This window comes from Uranotaenia lowii, chromosome 2 (genome assembly GCF_029784155.1).
Source record: "Uranotaenia lowii strain MFRU-FL chromosome 2, ASM2978415v1, whole genome shotgun sequence".
In the NCBI taxonomy this organism is placed as follows: domain Eukaryota; kingdom Metazoa; phylum Arthropoda; class Insecta; order Diptera; family Culicidae; genus Uranotaenia; species Uranotaenia lowii.
In genome coordinates, this window is record NC_073692.1 from 4,989,288 (window position 1) to 5,011,511 (window position 22,224).

A 22,224-nucleotide genomic window follows, 5' to 3' on the forward strand; every position below is an offset into this window, starting at 1 on the left:
TATCATTTTGCATTTGCGAATGGTTCGTTCGCACTACAAGTTTTCCTCTTGTGGGGCGAACCACACATGGCCTACTATTGTGTGATGGTAGCTACAATTCTATATTTATCTACCACTGCAGGTAGTGGACCCGTGAGGAACAAAAAGATGAAATGTGATGAAAAGTTTTTCAAATTAAAATTACCCTTCCGCTCATTTTCAACATCTTTCACCTTATTCTAATCTTCTATCTAGTATATTCTTTCTTTTCTTAAATATTTTTTCTCAAAGAAAAAAAAAATTTCACCGATGTAGCCGATAAAATAATTTCATGAAATTTAGTGTGTAGCCGTATTCAAGACCAGCAATGGTTTGTATAATACTTTCAAACCCTTCCGAATCCAAAAAAGGGAGAATCCCATACAAAACTATCAAAAATTTTACGCAATTCGAACCATTTTCGGAAAGTACTGAATTGATCAACGTGAAATTTTGTGTGTAGCTGTATTCAAGACCGGAGATGGTTTCTATAAAACTTTCTAGCCCTTCCGAATTGAAAAAAGAAGGGCTCCCAAACAAAACTATCAAAAATTTGACACAATTTGAGCAATTTTTGGAAACTACTGATCCGATCAACGTGAAATTTGGTGTGCAGCCGTATTCAAGACCGGGAATGGTTTGTATAATACTTTCAAGCCCTTCCGAATCCAAAAGAAAGGGGCTCCCATACAAAATTATCAAAAATTTGACACAATTTGAACCATTTTCGGAAACTACTGAATCGATCGACGTGAAACCACCTTATGGTTTGATCGTTTTTTGCCACCCAGTTCCGCCCAATTTCGGAAAGAACAAGCAGCTGCTAGCGGTAGTTTGTGCTTACTTATGAATATTTAGAAAGTATATCACTTTTTTATTTATCATATTTTTTTAAATTTTATAAGGTTCGAAAAACAGCTACCTTTGAAAATTCGTCAAAAATTCTGTGTTTCGTATTTTGAAAATCTAAAAATGTAAAAATACGCCAAATTACGTCAACTTTACAATGTTCTTTTCATAATTTATCTGGTATGATTTTAACAATTTTGACGATTCGAAAGTACGGTTTTTATACCATTTTTTACATTTTTTGCAGTCATACTCATGATCATGAAAAAAATCGAATAAATATTTCCATATGTGTAACGTATAGCTTCTAACGTCAGCTTTCTCGGACACTCAGTAATGTCTGACAAGTAGACACATGTCTATACTAACTATAGTTATTATGCTCACTATTATAATAGTGAGCAGTTCCATAGATCGCAATCTGTGCAACCGGTTTTTACGCAATGTGACAGATCTGTTATGTTGGACAAAGAAATTTATATTGAAACCGAATTTAAAAGGAAAAATTCTTCGCCCATGAAAAGTTCCAAATAGATTCCAATAAGTTTTTTCAGGTGAATTTTTGTAAAATATCATGATTTTGCAAAGGGCTTGTGATAAAGCTCAGTTGGCAGAGATTTTATGATAAAGTAATGAAATCAACGGTAATTTTTTTTGCGTTAGTGACTTTAAGATTTGTATTTATTTTGGCTTTCGCCCTTGAAATGAATCTTGGGGAACTGATAATGAATTCTAAATAGTACTTGCAATAATTGTGGTTTTTCCACGAAACAAAACTCGTAGATTTCCCCAGAAAGGGATTTGGCCTTTGCTGCTGATGTTGTCAAAATATCATCATCACAATAGCTGATGTTGCAACACGAGTATGTAGTAGGTGCTAGCATTTCACCAGCTACTTTCGGGCGGAAAACATCGCACTCCAGTTTCAAAACATGCCATTGACCTGTCGGTAATCATCCAGCCCCGGCGAATAATGAAGTTGCTGCTATGATAATGTAATCATAATAAAGTACTGCTCTCAAAAGCACTGTGATTGATGTCTTGTTGTGGGTCAAGCGTTGAAAGGCAAACAACAAAACGATAACCTTCGTTCCTGGGATGGGGATGATGTTGATGATCCAAATGGATCAGAATGTGGATCAGCGTAAAGAATACTCGAGTTGGGCAAGTACGAGTAGGTACGAGGAAAAAAATATCCAACCACTTGTAAATATATTTCTTGTCGGCTTTTGTGTTGGAAATATTTCTTTCCTTCTTGTTCCGTTTGGTTTACTTGAGTCGTAGTTGCTCGACTTCCCTTATAAGAGCACTGCATAGCTCAAAATTGCTCCTTATACTTTACTTTGTTGATGGGAAATAAAAATTTTGTATATATTAATGCAATGAGATGCAATCAACGACGACCAGAAAGAATTGAATGGTGAGCTGCTGCAGTCTAATGCAATCTAGTCAGAAAAGAATGTTCAGCTTGTTTTCTTCCCTTTGTACGATGCTGATGTTGGACAAACTGAAACCCCTTTTGCATTTAGTAGGTTATTTTGATACTTTTATGATAGTTATTCTAATTCTATACCTACTAGTATTGTTGGTCAAAAAACGCATTTATAAATACATAGATAATATCATCTACCAACTGATCGAAATCATTCATATGAGTGACGTAATGATTCAGCATAATTGCACCATGCGAAAAAAAAAAGTATATGGTGAAGCCGTTTTAATACATACGCGAGTAGACGTCGCATAACGATATATACAGCTTATTTTCGCCAACAGCAAACAACAACAATAACGGGGCCGTCACCTATACAACATGTTATCGTCATGTCTGACCCAAATATACCCATGTTTACAAATAGATTTTCTTGCTCGGCATATTCTTTCTTCGCTTGGAGGTCGAAGATGCCGAAAAAAAACTCACCCCGGCAGCGGCAGAGAACATGATTTACAGTTTCATTATTATGCAGCCACTTTTTGCCGTGGTTTATTTATTTGCAGACTCAGACGGTAGAAGGAGACGGCAGAAAAAATGACACAAAGTACCTATATAAAGTTTGCAGGTTGTTTTTTCCTCTAAACTTTTACCCCTGGAGGGCTTTTAAAATTTGCAAAAGAGACAAAAAAGGCCCTGACCGTACGTGGTAATATATGGCCAAATCGATTTTCTTGTTTTGATACACAATGATTTGTGAAGTTTTCAGAACAATGAAATCATGTTCAAACAAAATTTTATAAAATCGGTTAATGTAAATAAAAAATTAGTTAGAAGTGAATACCGTTTTGGTAAGTTTTATTTGATATCTGCAGACAATTTTTCATTTAAAAATCAAATCATTAAGTATAGCTATATCGATAATGTTAGGATATAATTATCCTTAAATGTTGATTGGGCCGTAAAAACCTTATTATTGTTTGCCCAATGAATTGCCCAAATTCAACAACTTAATTCGAGGGAAAGACTTTCAATTTAGGTTGGTATCGCTTTTCCAAGCTCCCAACTTTCGAAAAAAAAATCGACCGCTCACACAGGTTGAACAAACTGCTGTGTTACGTGACAATCGAATGCCGCCGGATGGTAAAATTTGATCCGACGACCTTTTAAAGGAAATATACACATATGCATGTTTGCTGCTCGAGGTTCTTCCTTCGCCTGTAAAAAGGTTGTTGAGCGAGCAAAAATTCAATTGAAAGATATGAACTTCAAATCTTTCTTTAACTCCGTTATGTAGCATAATATATGCAATTTATTGATCTTGTATGTACAGTAGACTGTCCCAGATTTGTATGAGAAAATTCAAGCTTGTGAAATGTTATGCGCTGCACGTTTAAATTGATCCTAGGCCAAGTACAAGGTCTCATGCCAAATTTGGGCCAGATCGGACCACGGGAAGGGGTCGCTTAACGAGTCTAAAGTTTGTATGGAATTTTGAGACATTTTGTTCGGGAGGAACATAAAAATCCAAATTTTCATGAATAAGTTTGGTCCCCTTCGGCCGGTTTCTTTTGAAAACGGGTTTTCTTAAAGCCTAAAGTATGAGGAATATTTCATCCGAAGACTGCATTTCGATTTGACTTATGCTAAGAAAGTTATTAAACTTCAAAAATGGGGTAACTTTTTAGGGTGATATTCACCACTGTTAATGCTGCGTCAAAATGTTCGAAGCAGTGTCTCTCATTAATAGTGATGAATATCATCCTTAAAAAAGATTACTATTTTTTGAAGCTTAATAACTTTTGTGTCTTAACTTGAATCGAAATGCAGTCTCCGGATGAAATATTTGTCATAGTTCAGGCTTTAAGAAAAACCGTTTTCAAAAGAATTCAGCCGAAGGGGACCAAACTTAATCATGAAAAACTGGATTTTCGTGCTCCTCCCGAAAAAAATGTCCCAAAATCCAAACTTTAGGCTCGTTGAGCGACCCCTTCTTGTGATCCGATCTGGCTCAAATTTGGCATGAGACCTTGTACTAGGCCTAGGATCAATTTAAGCCTGCCGCGCATAACTTTTTCAAATGTCGGGTCATTTGGAGCACTCTAATGTACAGTATATACGTTTTAGGAAAACATTCTTTTAAAAAATGCATATTGATTGCTCGAGTTCTGACGCATTTAACTTTTTTTTTTATAACAAAAGCCTTCCATTTTCAGTTGGTTCAATCGATAAAGAGTATAAGGAGTAAAGTGGTTAAAACAACAAATTAGAAAAATGCAATAAGAGATTCCTCAGTTAACAAAAATGAGCCAGAAATAATACGTTATATTAATTTTTCCAGTAAGTCTCTTCATTTATTGTGACCAATGTAAAAAATGCAGATCGCTTCAAGTTGTAAATACAATTTTTGTATCCCACTCACACTTAAATTTTCTTTTGTTTGAAAATGGGATATCAGGTCCTATGTTTAAACAACGTTAAAAAATTGCAAACGAGAGTGCCAACTCGTGTCAAATTTGGTAAAAGTTTAATCGTTCTCCAAAAACCATAATTTTTTTCTCACAATTTTAGCATTTCTGTTTACATTTTTTTTTGCTGTATTGTGATAACTTTTTATGAGCTGGTTTTAATAATTTCTTCGAAAAAAAAACTCGCTTATCTAGAATTTTAGAAGCAAGTGGCAGCTTGCCAAATCATTGCCTTTTTACCGATTTTTTTTATTGAAGTTTTCTTGTGGCGTGTTGTCTGTGTGTATAAAACAATGTTCTCTGTCTTGTGTAGCGTGTAAACTCTCACTAACCGTGGGTTTGCTGCTATTACTGCTGCGTCGCGACGTCGTAGATCCGGAAATCCAGTTCCGGAAGCAGAAGGGCCGGATTTATTGGCGTATCAACGGGGTGCCGAAACTGTCGGCGCTAGAGGGCGTTGCTGGACTCAGTTGTTGTAGGCGCCTTCCTTCATTGACGTTTAATCGGCCTGCCCACGAGAGTGCCCCGTATCCGGACAGGCCGAGAAGGGAAGTCCTCGTTGGGAGTTAGGGTTCCTCAGAAACCGAGGACGATGGTGATGATCTTTTACGGTTAGGCGCGAGACCACATAGGATCTGCGGGCCGAGCCGTGAGGAAGCCAACCGGTGTTTCCGGGCGAATTCCTTGGAATTACACGAACACTAAATACAACACGGACTTTACTCACGGACGCCTGATTTAGAAGAGAGCGAATTTTCCGGAAGCAAGCTTCCTTTTCGCCTTCCATTTTCTTTCCTCCTTTTCCTCCTCTGTGAAGTGATAGCAGCCAGCAGTAAAATGTTGCCTACTGTGGTGCTATCTTGCTGTGAAACTTTACAAAACATGAATTTTCTAGAATATAACATTTAGGTATAAACTAAAACCAAAATCCAACAATTTGTAGCCAACCGGTTACAGTTTTAGGCAACATCCTGAACTGAGGCAGTTTTCTTACTTGCGTAAGCACGCATGATTTTCCGGTCCAAAGTTTTGACCACCGGATCCGATTTCCGGCCTGACTTTTTTGTCCACGGAGCTGCTTTCCTCTCCGTACTCCCTAATCGAATTTGAGACCTCTCCAAAGCTTATTTCTCCCATTTTCGCCAACAGACTCAGCAAAATGTTGGTGATAGTACACTATTCGGCACGATATTTTTGGCTTTTTCAGAGAAATTTTTCCCATTTTCACGGAAATTATGAAAAGTGGAGAATTTTGAGTAAAACTGTAAACAACAACGCCCAGCAGAAATCAGCTGTTTAAACGTCGTCCGGAATGAGCAGGGATGTATCAAAATCGTGCTTAGACTTAATGGGACATCCTTTCGAGCATTCGATTTTAACATTATCGACCAAAAATCCGGGCAATATTCGGTCATATTTGGTCAAAACTCAGAACTTACAAAAAAAATCAAGAAAAAAAAATTAAAATAAATAATTTTCTATCAAAATTTATCACCAGATTTCACATCGTATTTTAGACTTCAATAAAACCTTTCATGATAATTTTTTTCAAATCTGCTCAAATTTTGGAAGCATAATTTCCAAAAAAATACAACTCATTTTGTTTTTTTCTGTTCGATTTGGAAAATAAAGTGAATAAATCCGGGCAAAATCCGGGCTTTTTCAATAAAATCCGGACAACAGGGCCGGACCAGACTTCTTCCAAATGTTGAATTGAATATTCGCGCAAACCCGGATAAAATCAGGCTCAACATCGGATAAAATCTGGCAACCTTTATAAAGGAACATTTCTATACATGACCGACCACAAAACAATTTCAATGGAAACAATTCTGAGAATTCTTTACTGCTCTGCTACTAACCTCGACCGCAAGCCAAATTTTCTGATTTTTTTTAACTTTTAATTTTGAAATGTATTTTTAGATCTTCAACAGAATCAGCATTATTTGTCTTAATTTTATATGAATAGATTGAATTGATGTCAAACAAACCAAAACCGAAGTTAAAACTTGTAGGATTTTTTTCTTATAATAAAGTACTAGAAATATATAAAAAAAAAAACATTTGGATCGATTAATTTTAATGTTTGAAATTTCGCATTGCAATACACATCATATTCATGCACGTGAAAACAATAGAAGATCTATACTTATATGCTCGCGTTACTTTGCTTATGAATTTTGTTGCAGCTTACTCCGGATGGGTTACTTCGGTATGAGAAAACTTGGTGAAAGTAAGATCCATATTTTTTAACCAATAGTGTTAAAAAGAGTATTGAAACCAATCAAATTTTAAAGCTGATATTACTTAGCTAATCGTCCATGCTAGTTTTTAGTTGATATTTTTTATGCATTAAAATTAGAACATATTATGTACGCTTTCCTATTGGTTTAGAAAGGTACCAAACTTCACTAAATTCACTGTTTCTGATTCGTTCAATAAGCACTTTAAGAACAAAAGAAGACATTCTAAATACTCAAGTATTATACCATTCAAAAAATATACGACGACAAATAAAGCTTGGTATTGATTCTCAGAAAAGGCAGGATTGAGTCAGAATTTGAACGTTAAAAGACCAGACGGTCATTAATATTTTGTGTGTCTAGAATCCGTCCGACCCCCAACCAGATGAAACCGCTCGTCTCGGCCATACCCGGGCGGTCCACCGAATGAGTTTCGGAAAACAAACAAGAACAAGCATTCCGTACAATGCAGAAGGTTGGAACCCAAGTAGTAAAGCAGCAGCGGCGAGCGGCAGGCAACACCACCGTAGTAAAACATCGTCATCATCAGTCAGTCAGTCAGCCGGTTATGGTTCAATGTTTTGATGTTGTGGGCTGGTTGCGCTGCAAGTCGTAGGCCGCTCGCTGGGCCGCAGCCTGGGTAGAGGCGGAAAAGGAACAAGAGAAAGAAGGAAAAGAGCATAACTAATCAAGGTCATTATTTGCGCAGAGTACAATCAACTTTCCTGTGCACCACTTGAGAAAGGCCATCCCGAAAGAGTTGAATCGCGCTGGCTGTAGAGTGTGCCGGAGCTGGCTGGACAGTGGCCACATACATACTTACATACATACATACATGACATGCGACACGCGTCCATAGTAAAAACCAGTATGAGATGGGACGTACGTGCCTGTGTGGGTGTTTGCGGTTGCGTGGCACGAAACACACACACAATCCGGACTACTTTCGATTGACCATCATCATACGGATGGACGGACGGACGGGATCAGTTAGCCAGTTAGCAGAACCGGCCTGTCCACTCCAAGTGGTCTCGTTGACTGGAATCTTCTCGTTGTTTGTGCAAGGAAAGAAGAAATCAAAAAGTCAAACCGAAAGTATGTTCCAACTTTTACACACGGACACACACACATACAAAACAGAATGCTCATCCACCAACACTCGACTCGACTGAGCCTATCATCGGGCCAGCAACCAGCTGAGCAAAATAAACGATCATCGGGCGGAAGGATGGCAAGGAAACAACCGGACCCCGAACCGGACCGTGTCCACATTCCCAACCATCGCATTGCGAGACACATTCCCTTTTCCAATCCCAATCCTTTCTCTCGGGAAGAAACGGAGAAGCCCCAAGCAAGATTAGTATGTAGGTCCGTCCATCCACATACGCGAGAATCGCCATCGTCTTCGTTGTCGCCGCCCTCGAAGGAAGAAACGTTCGACCGATGATGGCGGAAAGGTGGCGCGGGCGCGGGAACATTGACACCGCCAAGTCGCGATTGGCGAATAATACGCGAAAGCAGCAAACGCGGCTAGCCAGAAATCATGAGGAAGTAGGTTTTTGTTTACGGCTGGGAATTTTCCACAAGAGTTTTGGAAGTTGATATAATGAAACTTTTAGTTTTGGATTAATTTGGTTTTTTTTTTCCTTTCAAATACTCAAACTATGCTGATTTGCCAATCGTTGCATAACTAAGCATATGATTTGGGTTTTTATGTAGTATTACAGTACTTGAACAGGATTGGTCAACAAAATACAAAACTATGTAGTATTCGAAAAAATGGACATCAAAATTTAAAAATAAAATATTTAAAACAGGTTGTCTGTGCCCAGTTGTTGCACAGGCAAATTTGATGTTGTACCTAATGTTGTCCGATTTTCTCCAATGGTTGTACATTTCAAAAGCCTTCAAAAGGCTCATTATGGGAAATTCGAGTTCACATGCACTGCAAATAGGAGAAGGCTCCTTTTGAAGGTTGTCCGTATAAACCGTCCAATGCACAATAGGAACATTTGGACAGCATTTCAATCATCAGAAAAACACTTCCCTAGATTTGTTTTCCCCAGATGAACCAATCTCCAGAACATTTTTTGCCAGAATTTCCTAGAAAATTTTTCCCCTGAATTAACCATTTTCTGGAATTTTTTTTTGCCTGAATTACCATGTCCCAGAAAAGTGAACATATTTATCTAAGTCCATACCATGTCCCAGAAAAGTGAACATATTTATCTAAGTCCATACCATGTCCCAGAAAAGTGAACATATTTATCTAAACTGGAATTTGAAAAAAAAGATTTTTTCTACAAAAATTGGGTTTTTTTGGGTTCTTCATTTGAAATGGCTCATACCTTTAGGCTTCAAGGAGCCAAACTCGTTTTGAGTGTTGACAATTGTTTGCTCAAGTTTAGACCATCACAGCAGCTTAGTCAGCAATCAACTGTCACTTCAACAATAGTGGTGTGGTCAATAGGTGAACCTGACAGCATATAGTAACGCGGGGTAAATACCACAATAGATCAACTACTGGTCGCAGTGGGCTCTCCCCTACAGGAAAAAAAATCACATTTTCAAGAGAACAGGAAATAGATGAAAATATGAAAATAATTACAGACGAAGATCAATAGCTTTAAGGAAAAGGTATATTTCGAACATGTAATCCAAGTCCATCACAGCACAGCTAACAGCTAACACATCCTTCAATGGAACGTTGGGTGGTTTTCACGTTCGAACGCGCAGCGTGAGGAGTCGGCTACTTCGTGCCGCCGACCGTGGCCTAGAGAATAGCGTTCAAGTCTTCTAAGCCAGAGGTCATGAGAACGAACCTTGGTCACGGCATATATAGTATTCTTTCTGGTGGTTTTAGCATTTTTAAGATACTAAGGCTATGATCATTTAGAATCCGGACAGTTACAAACGTGTGTATTTTAAAAACTTCATTTGATCGAAAAACTTTCTATTATAGATGAAATGAAAGTGTTAATATCATATATAAAAATATAAAAAATAGTATGTCGTTAATTACAAGTAATACTCTTGCTTTATCATAAAATCACTTTTTTCAGTCATTTATTTATCTATTATTTTTAACAAGATACCAGGGTTGCTAGCGAACCGGGAAAACCGGGAATATCGGGAAAAACTTTGGAATTTCATCGCGTCACCGGGAAACCGGGAAAAAATCGGGAATTTTGGCACCTTACCGGGAAAATTGTCATATTTGAAAATTTTTCACGGAATTTCAAAAATATTTTGAAATTAATTTCTGTTTGTTGAAATTAATTTCTAAATTTAAGAGTAGATTTTGACAGTCTCAACATAGATTTACTCATAAACACTTATTTTCGTTCATTAGTTAACAAACGAAGTTTGAATCGTATTTTTAACTAATTACAGAACAATGTGTGATTTTCCGCGTGTGCTACGCTTACAAGAAAAACTCTGATTTTATAAAACTGTATAAGCAAATAACTGTAAATAATATATAAGCAAAACTGACTACAGTCGAACGTCGATAAGTGAGAGTCCAAAGGACCAACCTTTTTTTTTTTTATTTAAAGAGTTTTCTAACTTACCCAGATTCTTTTTTAAAGAGGGTCAGCAACATATAAAAGCATTAAAGTGACCAACTATTCAATGTGTATATGATAAAAATCCACTGATTTATAAGAAATCAGTTGGTGCATCAGTTCGAAGTTTTTTCGAGTGAGTTTCAATATGGAACTGTAGATATTTGTTTTCTCGTAACCCAATATACTTTTGGTAACAAAACTTCAATACAATCCTAGTATTTTCTCTAATTTCCTTAGTCTAGTCAGGAAAAGGACTCTTATAGAGGTTTTAAACAGTCACTTAAACAGGTTTTGTGCTTTAAAAAGCTTGGGATTTGGTGTTTTCTCTCCATCATAGAGGTTTCTCGCGGTTCGACTGTACCAGTTTAGTTTAAATTAGTTTATGCAGAGCAAATAATTTAACAGCGTTAGTCTTTTTCAAGCAGAGTTACACCTTTTTTACCAGAAAAAAAACTTTTTTTGATGTTGTTGTTGTGCATTTTGTTTGAATTGGCCTGAGGAACGAAGCATTTCATCGCAAGTGTTTAGTTTTTGAATCAAAGCAATCGAAAGATTCCTTTTAATTCAACCACGGTAAATGAAAAGTTCATATACCAGTATTTCGATAGCAACTTACTACCTTCTTCAGTGAACGTTTTCGATTCGAAAACGTTCACTGAAGAAGGTAGTAAGTTGCTATCGAAATACTGGTATATAACTTTTCATTTACCGTGGTTGAATTAAAAGGAATCTTCCGATTGCTTTGATTCAGTTGTATCATTCAACCAAGTAGGCTCACACCACAACAGAGTTTAGTTTTTAATTCTTCCTACATTAAAATTTTGCTTGAAGTTTTCTATGTCTTATGTAAGAATTGTATCGAAAAAACTCCTGTTGAAATCCAAGTTCATCTTTGATCCAAGATCTTTACCCTTATACAAAATGATAGCTTACATTCAAACGATTAAAGTTCAGCCCTGTCTTATACGCGATTTTCTATATGTTCACGAATCTTTAGTTCAAATGACTAGAGCACTACTAAAGTTATTCATTGCTTTGTATTGGAAAGAAAAACAATTTTTTCTAAAACATATATTATGATTTATTCAATAAAATATAACTGCATTCAGAAAAAAACTCATGCAATCTTTTGATTTTAAGTTTTGATAGACAAATCCCTATTCAAGTTGACAAGCTGATTTGATATTATGTTTTGATGTATTTTTGTACATATTTCTATACAAACTATACAATTTTTTCTATAACTCTATAAAAATTCTTGAAAATTTCACAGTTGCTGAAAAGTACATATGTACCTACATTATAGTTTCAAGATCAAATTAACCGGACTTATTTTTGCAAAATTGTTGAAATTGTGCAGCAAAACAACGAATAGATGCAATTTTCGTTTGATTCGTTTGAAGAAATCATGAAAACCTGTAAATATGATATGAAAAGACTACGTGTTATAAGACGCCGAAGTTTTTGTCATGATTTCTAACCGGTTTACAAGTTTTGGGATACAATTATTAGAAATGTGAGGTCCTTTATATTGAATTATTTTTATTCACCATGATTTTATATTTAAAAACGAGTACAATAAATGGGCAAATCATCATTTACAACCGGGAAAAACCGGGGAGAAACCGGGGAGAAACCGGGAAAAACTTTAGAATTTCAAAACGAAAATTCGCTAGCAACCCTGAATTACACAAATTCACCTGAAAAAAACAATGGAAATATGGTTGGAACCTTTTCAAATTTGACCTCTTAAATTCGATTTAACATGACTTTCAATGTCTATAAGAAAACATCTGTCACATTGCGTAAAAACCGGACGATCCATAGAATTGCTCATTTTCAGTTATTTGCTACTAGACAGGCAGCACTTTTTGCATGCAGGAAACGGATTTACTGCATTGTTAAGGGGTCTGCATTAAGTGATCCCCAATAACCAAAGACTTTTTATCATAGTTGAGATCAAGAAGGGTTCCACTACGATGCTTGGTTTGAACTTCTTGAATGTTCTAGAGTGGCTCGTTATACTTTTTAACCATTTGGGCAAAAAAAAAATCAGAAAAAATCAACAGCTCTTGAGCTTTCAAGTCGACAATGAAGATTTTCCGGAGCGGCTGTGAGAGGAAAAAGTTGTTATGTCGCAAACAGATTGATTATTATTTCATTTGCAAAATCTTATACAACGCTGATTGTACCAAGACCAGAAATAGTGTCCAGACGACTACACAGCTAACGTAAATTACCGAGTTCGGTAATTTTTTTGCCGAAATCCTAACATGTGTAAATCGTTAAACTGTTCGGTATTTTTTTCGGTAAAAAATAAACGAACATCGGTAAATCGATTCTTCATTTACCGATGTTCGTTTATTTTTTACTGAAAAAATTACCGAACAGTTTAACGATTTACACATGTTAGGATTTTGGTAAAAAAATTACCGAACTCTGTAATTTTCGTTTACTGTGTAGGTTATGGAATGTAGAATGTCTGATGTTCAGGATGGTTTAATTACACTAAAAATCAATCTTTTGAATAAATTTGATCAGAATCTTTCTCCTGGTTTTCTTTAAAATTGAATAATTCAGGTTTGGGCAAAGTTAATGTGAGGCATTTCATTAACAAATATTTGCTACTTAGAAAGAAATTTGACTTTCTACTTTCATTAAAGCCCAAATTTTAAATTACCTACCTGAATACCAAAACAACCAGGACCTCAACTCCGGAATCTACTAAGCACAACCAGTATTATTAAAATTTTGGTATGAAATGAGGACGGATAACGAATCACACAAAATCCTTAGAATACCTAAACGAAATAAGAGAAATCGTCAAAGGAAATATTGCCAAGGATTACAATACTAATAAAACTAGACCATATTCGAGGAAGACCTCTAACCAAGGCGGGTAAAGCTAGGTGTGTTCTTATACCAATGCACGGAATCGTCCATCTTGTGACCCTTGTGACAGGCAATCGTAATCGTAGGCATGGTAGGCGAACAATTCGCTGTCAAAAAGCGCACCGTCTCCACCCCCCACCAATGAGAAACTTTTAGTACCCCTTGCCTACTTTTCCTCAGTATGCACCCACCCTACTGGAGGCACTCTGCCTCTAACGTACTTACCCAGATAAAACCAGAAACTAATTAAAATGCTTTTGAAGTTTTGGCCTTGGCCAAATGTTGCGAAATAATGTTTAACATTTTTATATTTAAAATTTTTAACGGGTCGAGCCATGACCGGTATGCTTTATTAACGAAATCAGATAACCGTCAACCGTTTGTAATCGATATCATATAAAACACAGCCGATTCCGCTTACATTCCAGTACAATATCAACCGGTGAACGTGAACGTGTAATCGTATTCCAGCTCGGAAGCATCATGAAGAAGAACTTGTTAATCTTGGTAACTTTTATCGCCCTCGCAGGAGCGTTCGTTGTGCGACAGAAATATGATGTCAATCCTTCAGACTACCCAAACTGTGATTGCACAATGAATATCGATCCCGTTTGTGGAAACGACGGAAAATCCTACGAACACAGTTGTCTTCTAAGATGTGCCCAACCGACGCACCCTGGATTAGAGATTGTGAAACATATATCCTATTGGTCCAACGAAACCTGTACGAGCAAAATGTAACGCTGCTTAGTAATGAAAAAAAAAGTTGTTTCTGAAGTCACTTGAATAATAAAAACAACATTCTATTCTGAATCTTTAAAAAAAATTGTTTTTTCAACAACACTGTATTTAAAGTGTCCAATCTCGAGATTTTGTAGACAAAGAAATCAAAGACAAAGCATCTGTAAAATCAAACAATTCCAATGATGAAACGTTTCGAGAAGGGTTGAAATGTTCTTCTTTGCAACAATCAGCATTTTGAACTTCCGTTTTCTAAAATGGTGACTATAGCGAAATATTCGGCAAACAAATGGTTAGTTCGCTGAATGATTGTATGAATATCCTGAAGGTAAGGAAACCAACTTTAATCGATTGTGAAAAATCTTTCTTTGATTTAGGGGTCCTTCAAAGCACTCAAAGTTTGGGGTTTTCGGCCTTAGAAAATCACCAATGGGGGAGAAGTTCTTTTGACAGCAAAAATTTTCAAGCCGAAATTTATTGAAAATTGATAATTCTTAAAGTTGAGTTTAGACCCAGTTATGGATTATAAATGAAGGTAAAGCAGACCGGACAAAGCTTTGCAGAGCGAAGATTTTCCTCAAGTGGCGGCCACATCAAAATAAGGGATCACAGCTTCTCAGGTGAAATCGTTATGGATCAGGAAATCGGATGGTATCGACTGAAGTCAGAAGTAATCACAGACAGATAAGTATCATATTTCTTACTTAAAAAGTTGAAATTTGGTAAAACTTTGTCAAATTGGTTTGAAACAATTGGTTTCGTTGGAAATTTTTTATTCGAAATCTGCAGGAATCACTTAATATAGAAATGTATAAAAATTTGTAATATCATACAGCAACATGATCAAAACTTCCGTTTTAGCGATATTTTAATTTGTAATCAAAATATTCATTGATTTTTTTTTTATTTATTGGTGATTTTTATGAAGATGATGATGAATCGACAATATTTCCACCTGCCAAATTCTTAAACTTAGTGGAGATATGTTTTTAGATGTTTTTTTAAATAACCTTTTGAATCGGATTACAACAAAAACCAAATATAGCTAGGTTGGTGGAAATTCGATTGGTCACTTTTCTAATGATTTGAGTGTTCATTTTTTTTAACTTTTAAAATAAAAATGCTATGCACATGTTGAAAGGAGTTTCCCGAAGAAATGTATTTATAATAAATAATAAACTAATAATAGATAGAATAGGAGTTTCCTAAGGAAAATCTAGGAGCATAGGAGATGTAGGTAAAACTAAGATCGCACCATTTTCCAAAAATGGCTCCAGATCGATAACCTCTCCCTTACTAACACAATCCTTTCCTGAGATACTTGAATATAGATTCGCAGACGTATAGACGGTTTCTATAGCTGGTGATACTAACTGATCATTATTTCAGAATTTTTCAAAACATGGTTTTGAAGAAAACTGGAATACAGATCTATGGTTGATCCTAAAAAGTATCTTACTAACAATCCTTCCTTCATCCCTCATTGACTACTAGGACGTGGCCGGCGCTGTTATTGATCATTTTCTAAAGGGAGAGCATAAGTTTTATGCATTGAGAATGAATTGCTAATCCTAAGCTGCATTCTTTTGGCCCTTGCACAAAATTTATGGCCTCGATCAGTCACGGAGTAGCAACCATTGGCGATGTGGAACTCGGTCTACTTAGCCACGCCAGCGATCATGGAGCTCTAAATGTATTTAATATGTTTTTTTTTTCAATTTATCAAAGAATTACAATGTTTGCAAAGTAATACAAGTGAAGCATTTCGGGTTAAATGATTTAAGGTGGATATGAGTAGTCAAACAAGCTAAGCTAAGCTAAGCTCAGAAAATCACCAATGGGGGAACCAAAGGAAATCGGAGAAATCGAAATTTCAATGTTGAATGCCAAATGACTTAGAAATGCATGAAACGTTGAGATCTGGAGTTAACTAGAAACATAATTTGGGCCAAAAATCGCCTTTCTGGTATATAACCGTTTTTCGGGAAAGCAGTCCCAGAAAGTCGTTCGACCAAAAAAAAATTTTTTTTTAGATATGTCCAGATCTCGAATTTTCACGCATTTTTAAGTCATTTGGCATAAAAATTAAAATTTCGTTTCCCGGAATTACCTTGCTCCTCCACTTCCCGTGATCCGATCTGGCCCGGATTTGGCATGAGATCTTGTACTAGGGCAAGGATTAATTTTAGACTGCAGCGCATAACCATTCACAGGTTTTGAATTTCCCATACAAATTTGGGGCAGTCTAATGCATACAGATAAGCACATCCTAAACTTTCAACTCTGATAATTTTTTTATTTTTTTTATTTAATAATCTTTGCAGATGCTTCAAATTATTTACAGAGGTTAAACTATCCTATCCTAGATTTAAACAAACCTGTGACGAGAAATTGGATTGGATTGGATGAAATAGATTGCGCTTGGCATTCATAAATGTTCAGGAGACTCTTTTTATTTCTTTGATTCGTGATATTTTGAAACGCTTGAAACTGATTCATCTATTACAATTTTATCCAATCCAATACTGTGTTAATTTTATCAACAGCACTTGTCTACTAATAATTTCTACATCGTTTTTTTCTCCTTTTTAGGGCCTGTTACCGTACCGATGGTGTCTCAAAATGGTACACCTCCGATGGCAATGCCGGTGCAAGTTCCACCGGGTCACGTGATGCAGCAGATTGTCGACGAGAATGGCACCCTGCGGCACGTCATTCTCTCCACCCAGCATCAGCAGCTTGGCCAGGGCGGCGTCCAGCATCATCTCCATGGACATTTTGTAAGTTTTCCACCACTCCTCCATCTAATTTTGACGCTTTATCTGCGATATCTTCCAATCACCAGTAATGAACATTGGGAGTTGAGTAAATTTTCTACTATTCACAAGATTTCTAGACCAAATCTTTATAGTTTGAAAGCGTTATCAACGTCGTCGTCTGAGGCGCTATGACCTTTATCCAACCGAACCGTGTAACAAAATCTCCAAACGTTCAACCATCTCCTTCAAATGAAGTATAAATTTTTATAGCATAACTCGTGCAGCAGCCAGAATAATCTGAGCCATTTCAACTTGAATTCGATCCATCCCCAAACGGGGTGCTTTCCGTGATCCCAAATGTACACAACCTATAGAAAACGACGAGTAAACTATAGAAACGACGCGCAAAATGTCGCGAAAGGTAAACTTGTGGCATATTCTTCGGTTCAGTTCGGTTCGGTTTAAGCCAAAAAGCCGCCTCTTTGCCCATGGCATCTCAATTTTTTTTAATGCCTCAGATTCAGACTGGTTTTCAATAGTGTTTTCCCACCGTACACTACTGAGGCTGCCGTAAAATCCGAGCGCTTGCTCTCGCAGCGCCCCGTGCGATAATTGCTTTTGTTTGTAAGAGACGTTTTGCGGGATGTTTTTTGTTTCGGTCGGCATATATTAGTTTCTGCTAGTCACACATCACACAAATATATAGGTATATTTGTTTATTGCCCATCCATCAACTAGACTTTCATCACTCGTCAACTATTAATCCCAACACGCTATTTTCTCCTTTGAATTTTTTTCCTTTTTTTAATGCGTCGGTTCACTAAATAGACGCTCTTACTTTAGCGCCTTTGCTGGGATTAATTTCTCTTTCGTCCAAAATCAAATATCTAGCCTCCAACTTTTCCAAATTCCTAAGTTTGTCAAACTTAAATTCTCTAAATTCAAATATTCATGTTTTGACTGAGTTTTATCAAAACGCTTCAGGAGACTTGTCAATTTTCAGCTTTGGGATATAAATGTACGTAATCTAATAACAGACATATTTAAAAAAAACAAAAATTGAAAAAGTTTGTAAATTGTACGTTGAGGATAAAAACTTATTCCTACGTTATTCTGAAAAAAGTCTGCAATCTTATGACTGGAACAATAACGATCAAAAGTGTTCGAAGATTAAGGTACCATCAAGACGCCATTCACCGCCCAGACATCATTTACCGCCCAAAATCACCCTTTTGTGTGTATTTAAAAAAAAACTGGGATGTTTTCTCCAAATATAAGACCTGTGTTCTGTGTCGGCATCATTGTTCGACCATTTCACTGAAAAAACATCACTTAATTATGCTAACTATAGCCAGAAATAAAATATTTGGTTTTTCGTTTCCGGTCAAATTATTGAATTCGACGCCTGTTAGCGAACTAAGCATTACTGTACTCATAGGGCAAAAAGGGTTTTTGTTTACTAGATAGTACCTATTGGACCTAAAATCGACTTGAAACGATAGTTTTATTTTCGTAGAATAGATTTGCATCAAAAAATTTTCGATTTTTCAATAGTTGTTGTTTTTTTAAGCGTTTAGTAATGGGCGGGTAATTGGTGTATAAAAAAAGTGTGGGTTCCTAATGACTGGTCACGCACAATTTCTTTGTTTTTAACGCATGTATTGTGTCAAATGTGTAAATTGTAAGAAGCATTTAGTTTGATTATGTTAGAAAATGATGTTTTATCGCTGAAAGTAACCGGTTACTTGAGGTTGTTTGCCGGGAATCATCATTTTGTCAGTCAACGCACTTTGTTAAAATTTGTACTAAATTTGCGGAAAAATTTCACAAAATGTATTCTCTAAAGAGCCAAAATATGGTTTTGACAGCTCGTTGTATGGAAAATACTAAAAAGAACAGTTTCCGTGTTGTTTAGATAATTTTTCCTTAAGAAAACATTATCGATACCCGAAAAAGTCGAGTGGGCGGTAATAGGGCCGGTTGAACACCCCAAAGTTTAGTTGATTATTTTGAAAAGCGTACATTTTTCGCATTCCACTGAATTTTTTATTTAAAGTAGAGCAGTTTTGGGATGTATTGGAAAAGAAAGCGAATAAAAATCTGCCGTCGTTTTTTTTTATTACACGTGTGTTTGAAGTTGAAAAACCGCTTAACTGGGCGGTGAATGGCGTCTTGATGGTACATCAAGTTTCGGCATAAGATACTGCACGAAAGAATCTAACGGATCATTAACACATAGAAGAAAGTCGGGTTAGACTAAGCTTGCCAGATTGCCCGGTTTTATCCGGGTTTGCCCGGATATTTGATGCAAAATTTCGAGAAAGTCCGGTCCGGCCCGGTTGCCCGGATATCGTGAAAAAAGTCCGGATATTGCCCGGATTTTTTCACAATTTTCACAAAGAAACCAAAAAAAAATCAAAGTTTTTGAGTAAGTTTCAGCAATATCGATTAACGGTATGGAAATTTTCAACGGTTGTTTCAAATTATTTCGCTGATTTACTTTTATAAACCTTTAAATATTTAAGTGTTCCAAAAAGTTTTTGGAAGTCTGCAATTACATTAATAATATATTTATTTCATTTTTTTGCATTTTTTCTTTGCTTTTATAAATTATAACACCTAAATTTTGCCCGGTTTTTGCCCGGTTTTTGGATTTGAAAAATTGAAATCCATGCCCGGATTTTGCCAGGTTTTTTTGAAAAAATGCCCGGAATTGCTAGGCCCGGATGGGAGTGGAAAAAATTCTGGCAACCTTAGGTTAGACAGACCTAGAGTGCCCCAAATGAACCGACATTTGAAAAAACTATGCGCTGCACGCTTAAATCGATCCTAGGCCCAGTACAAGGTCTCATGCCAAATTTGGGACAGATCGGATCACGGGAAGTGGTCGCTCAACGAGCCTAAAGTTTGTATGGGATTTTGAGACATTTTGTTCGGGAGGAACATGGAAAAAGAAAAGAAAGAAAATGGATTTTCTGAATAACTTCGATCCCCTCGACCAATTTCTTTTGAAAACAGGTTTTCTTAAAGCCTAAACTATGTAAAATATTTCATCCGAAGACTGCATTTCGATTCCCGTTAAGATATAAAAGTTATTAGACTTCAAAAATTGGGGTATTTTTTTCATTGCGATATTCATCTCTATTAATGAGAGACACTGCTTCTAACATTTTGACACAGCATTTACAGTGATGAATATCACCCTGAAAAAAGTTACCCCATTTTTTAAGTCTAATAACTTTTTTAGCATGAGTCGAATTGAAATGCAGACATTTATTGTTTTTAAATTCGAGCAATTAAATTTAAAAAAAAGTGTCGGTCTTAAAAGGGAGATCGAATTATTAAATAAAAATGAATAGTGAATTTAAATTTAAAATTTAATTTTTTTTAACTCTTTTTGGTAGTCAAAAATTCGTAATTAAAAAATTCTGTAAAAACCATGAATGAGTTTTGAACCAAAACAAAGCATTTTAGGCCCCATGGTTTGAGAAATCCAAAAATATCCTTAAAATGACTGAGCCTTATGATGCAAATACGAGTTTTGAAATTGAAAAAAAATTTTAAATGTTTGCCAAAAATGTTTGCGATTGTTTAAACGGTATAAGGATCACGTTGATCATCAACAAAACAAAGGTTATCAAAAACCTCCTTTTTTTTATAAATAACTAGCTGACCCGGTGTGCGTTGCAACACCTTCCAAAAATAAATGAAATTTTAGGAAATTATTTAAATTTTGTTTTTTTTTGTATGAAACCACCCTTGCCCCTTCCCATTCGCAAAAGCTGGAAGTAGGTAGGGATCCAATTTTTTTGTAATCAAGAACTCTATCAAATTTGGTTGTATTGGTTGATAAGTTTTAAGCGATACATCAACATTTAAATGGAACCTCCTCCGTCCCCCACCTCTCCAAGGCATGGGTCTGTAAAATTCCATACAAACATATTTTGTACTCAAATACTTTCCCAGGTCAAATTTGTTTTTTTGCTTGATTACTTCTATACCAAAATGTATTGGAACCCCTCCCCATTTCTTATGTACGCACTATAAAAAGATGGTGATTCAAATAATCCTAGAACCATTTCTCATACCCAAATGATTTCCCATGTCATATTTGGTTCCATATGTTTGATAAGTTCTTGGTTTATATAAAACAATTATGTGAGTTATGTTATGAGTTATGTGAGCTCCTCTCTTCCCTAACGTAATCCTCAATTGAAAGAGAAAGGAGTCTCGAATAAGCATATTACCATTTATCGATTCCAAATGCCCTCCCATGTCAAATTTGTTTCCATTTGCTTGATTAGTTCTCGATTTATGTGAAAAATTGTAACGGAGCCCCTTCTCTCCTTCAAATCACTCCACTGGAAGGAGGCAGTAGTACCAAATATTCATAGAAACATTCCCCTTAACTTATCAAATACCCTACCAAGCGAAATTTGGTTCCATTTGCTGGATAAGTTCTCGAGTTATGAAAAAAAATTGTACTCAAAATTTCATGAAAACATGTTCATTGTCTCTCCACAAAAAGAAGAGAAGGGAATCAAATATTCATAGAACCCTTTCTCGTACCCAAAAATTGCTCCAAGCCAAATTTGGTTCTATTTGCTCGAATAGTTCTCAAGTTACGCAATGAAAAAATGTAAAGAAGCCCCTCTCACCTCCCTGTCTTGATTCCCACTGAAAAAGGGAGGGATCAAAAACATCCATAGAAACATTTCTTGTGTTCCAATGCCCTTTCATGCCAAATTTGATTCCAATATCTTGATTAGTTCTCGAGTTATGTAAAAAATTGTAAGGTAGGGCCCCTCTCCCCTTCCTATCTTCCCACTGAAAGGAGGGAGGGGTACCTAATATTCGAAGAAACATTCCTCGTACCCAAATACCACCACAAATCATTTGCTTGAATGGTTTTCGAGTTATGCAAACAATTGCCTTTTGTTTGGGAGACCCCTCCCCCCCTTCATGAAACAGGGAGGGGTCTAAAACCATAATAGGAACCTTCCCCTGCTTTCAATATCTCCACCTGCCAAGAGTTACGTAAATCGGCTCAGTAGTTTTCGAGTCTATAGGGAATTTGATTTTTCGTAAGCTACAGCTTTATTTTCGTGTTGACATGATTTTAAAATTAATAAGTGTGTTGGTGATAATTTGATTTAAGTTTGTGTTGTATTAAAACCAATGCTTAAAAAACAGCTTAAAAAACGATAAATTTTGGCTTTAATAAAATCTATTTTTTTTATGAATATTATGAAA

At 36.2% G+C, this 22,224-nt stretch overlaps 1 protein-coding gene across 2 annotated transcripts in view; it reads left to right on the forward strand.

Annotated features, from left to right (window-relative positions):
* LOC129743698 (fibronectin type-III domain-containing protein 3A-like) overlaps window positions 1–22,224 on the forward strand; it is a 104,223-nt gene that overhangs the window by 68,608 nt on the left and 13,391 nt on the right. For both annotated transcript variants that reach the window (XM_055735804.1, XM_055735805.1), the window contains exon 3: window positions 16,805–16,992. In XM_055735804.1, the coding sequence (XP_055591779.1) occupies window positions 16,805–16,992 (188 nt within the window). The remainder of the gene's footprint in view (window positions 1–16,804; window positions 16,993–22,224) is intronic.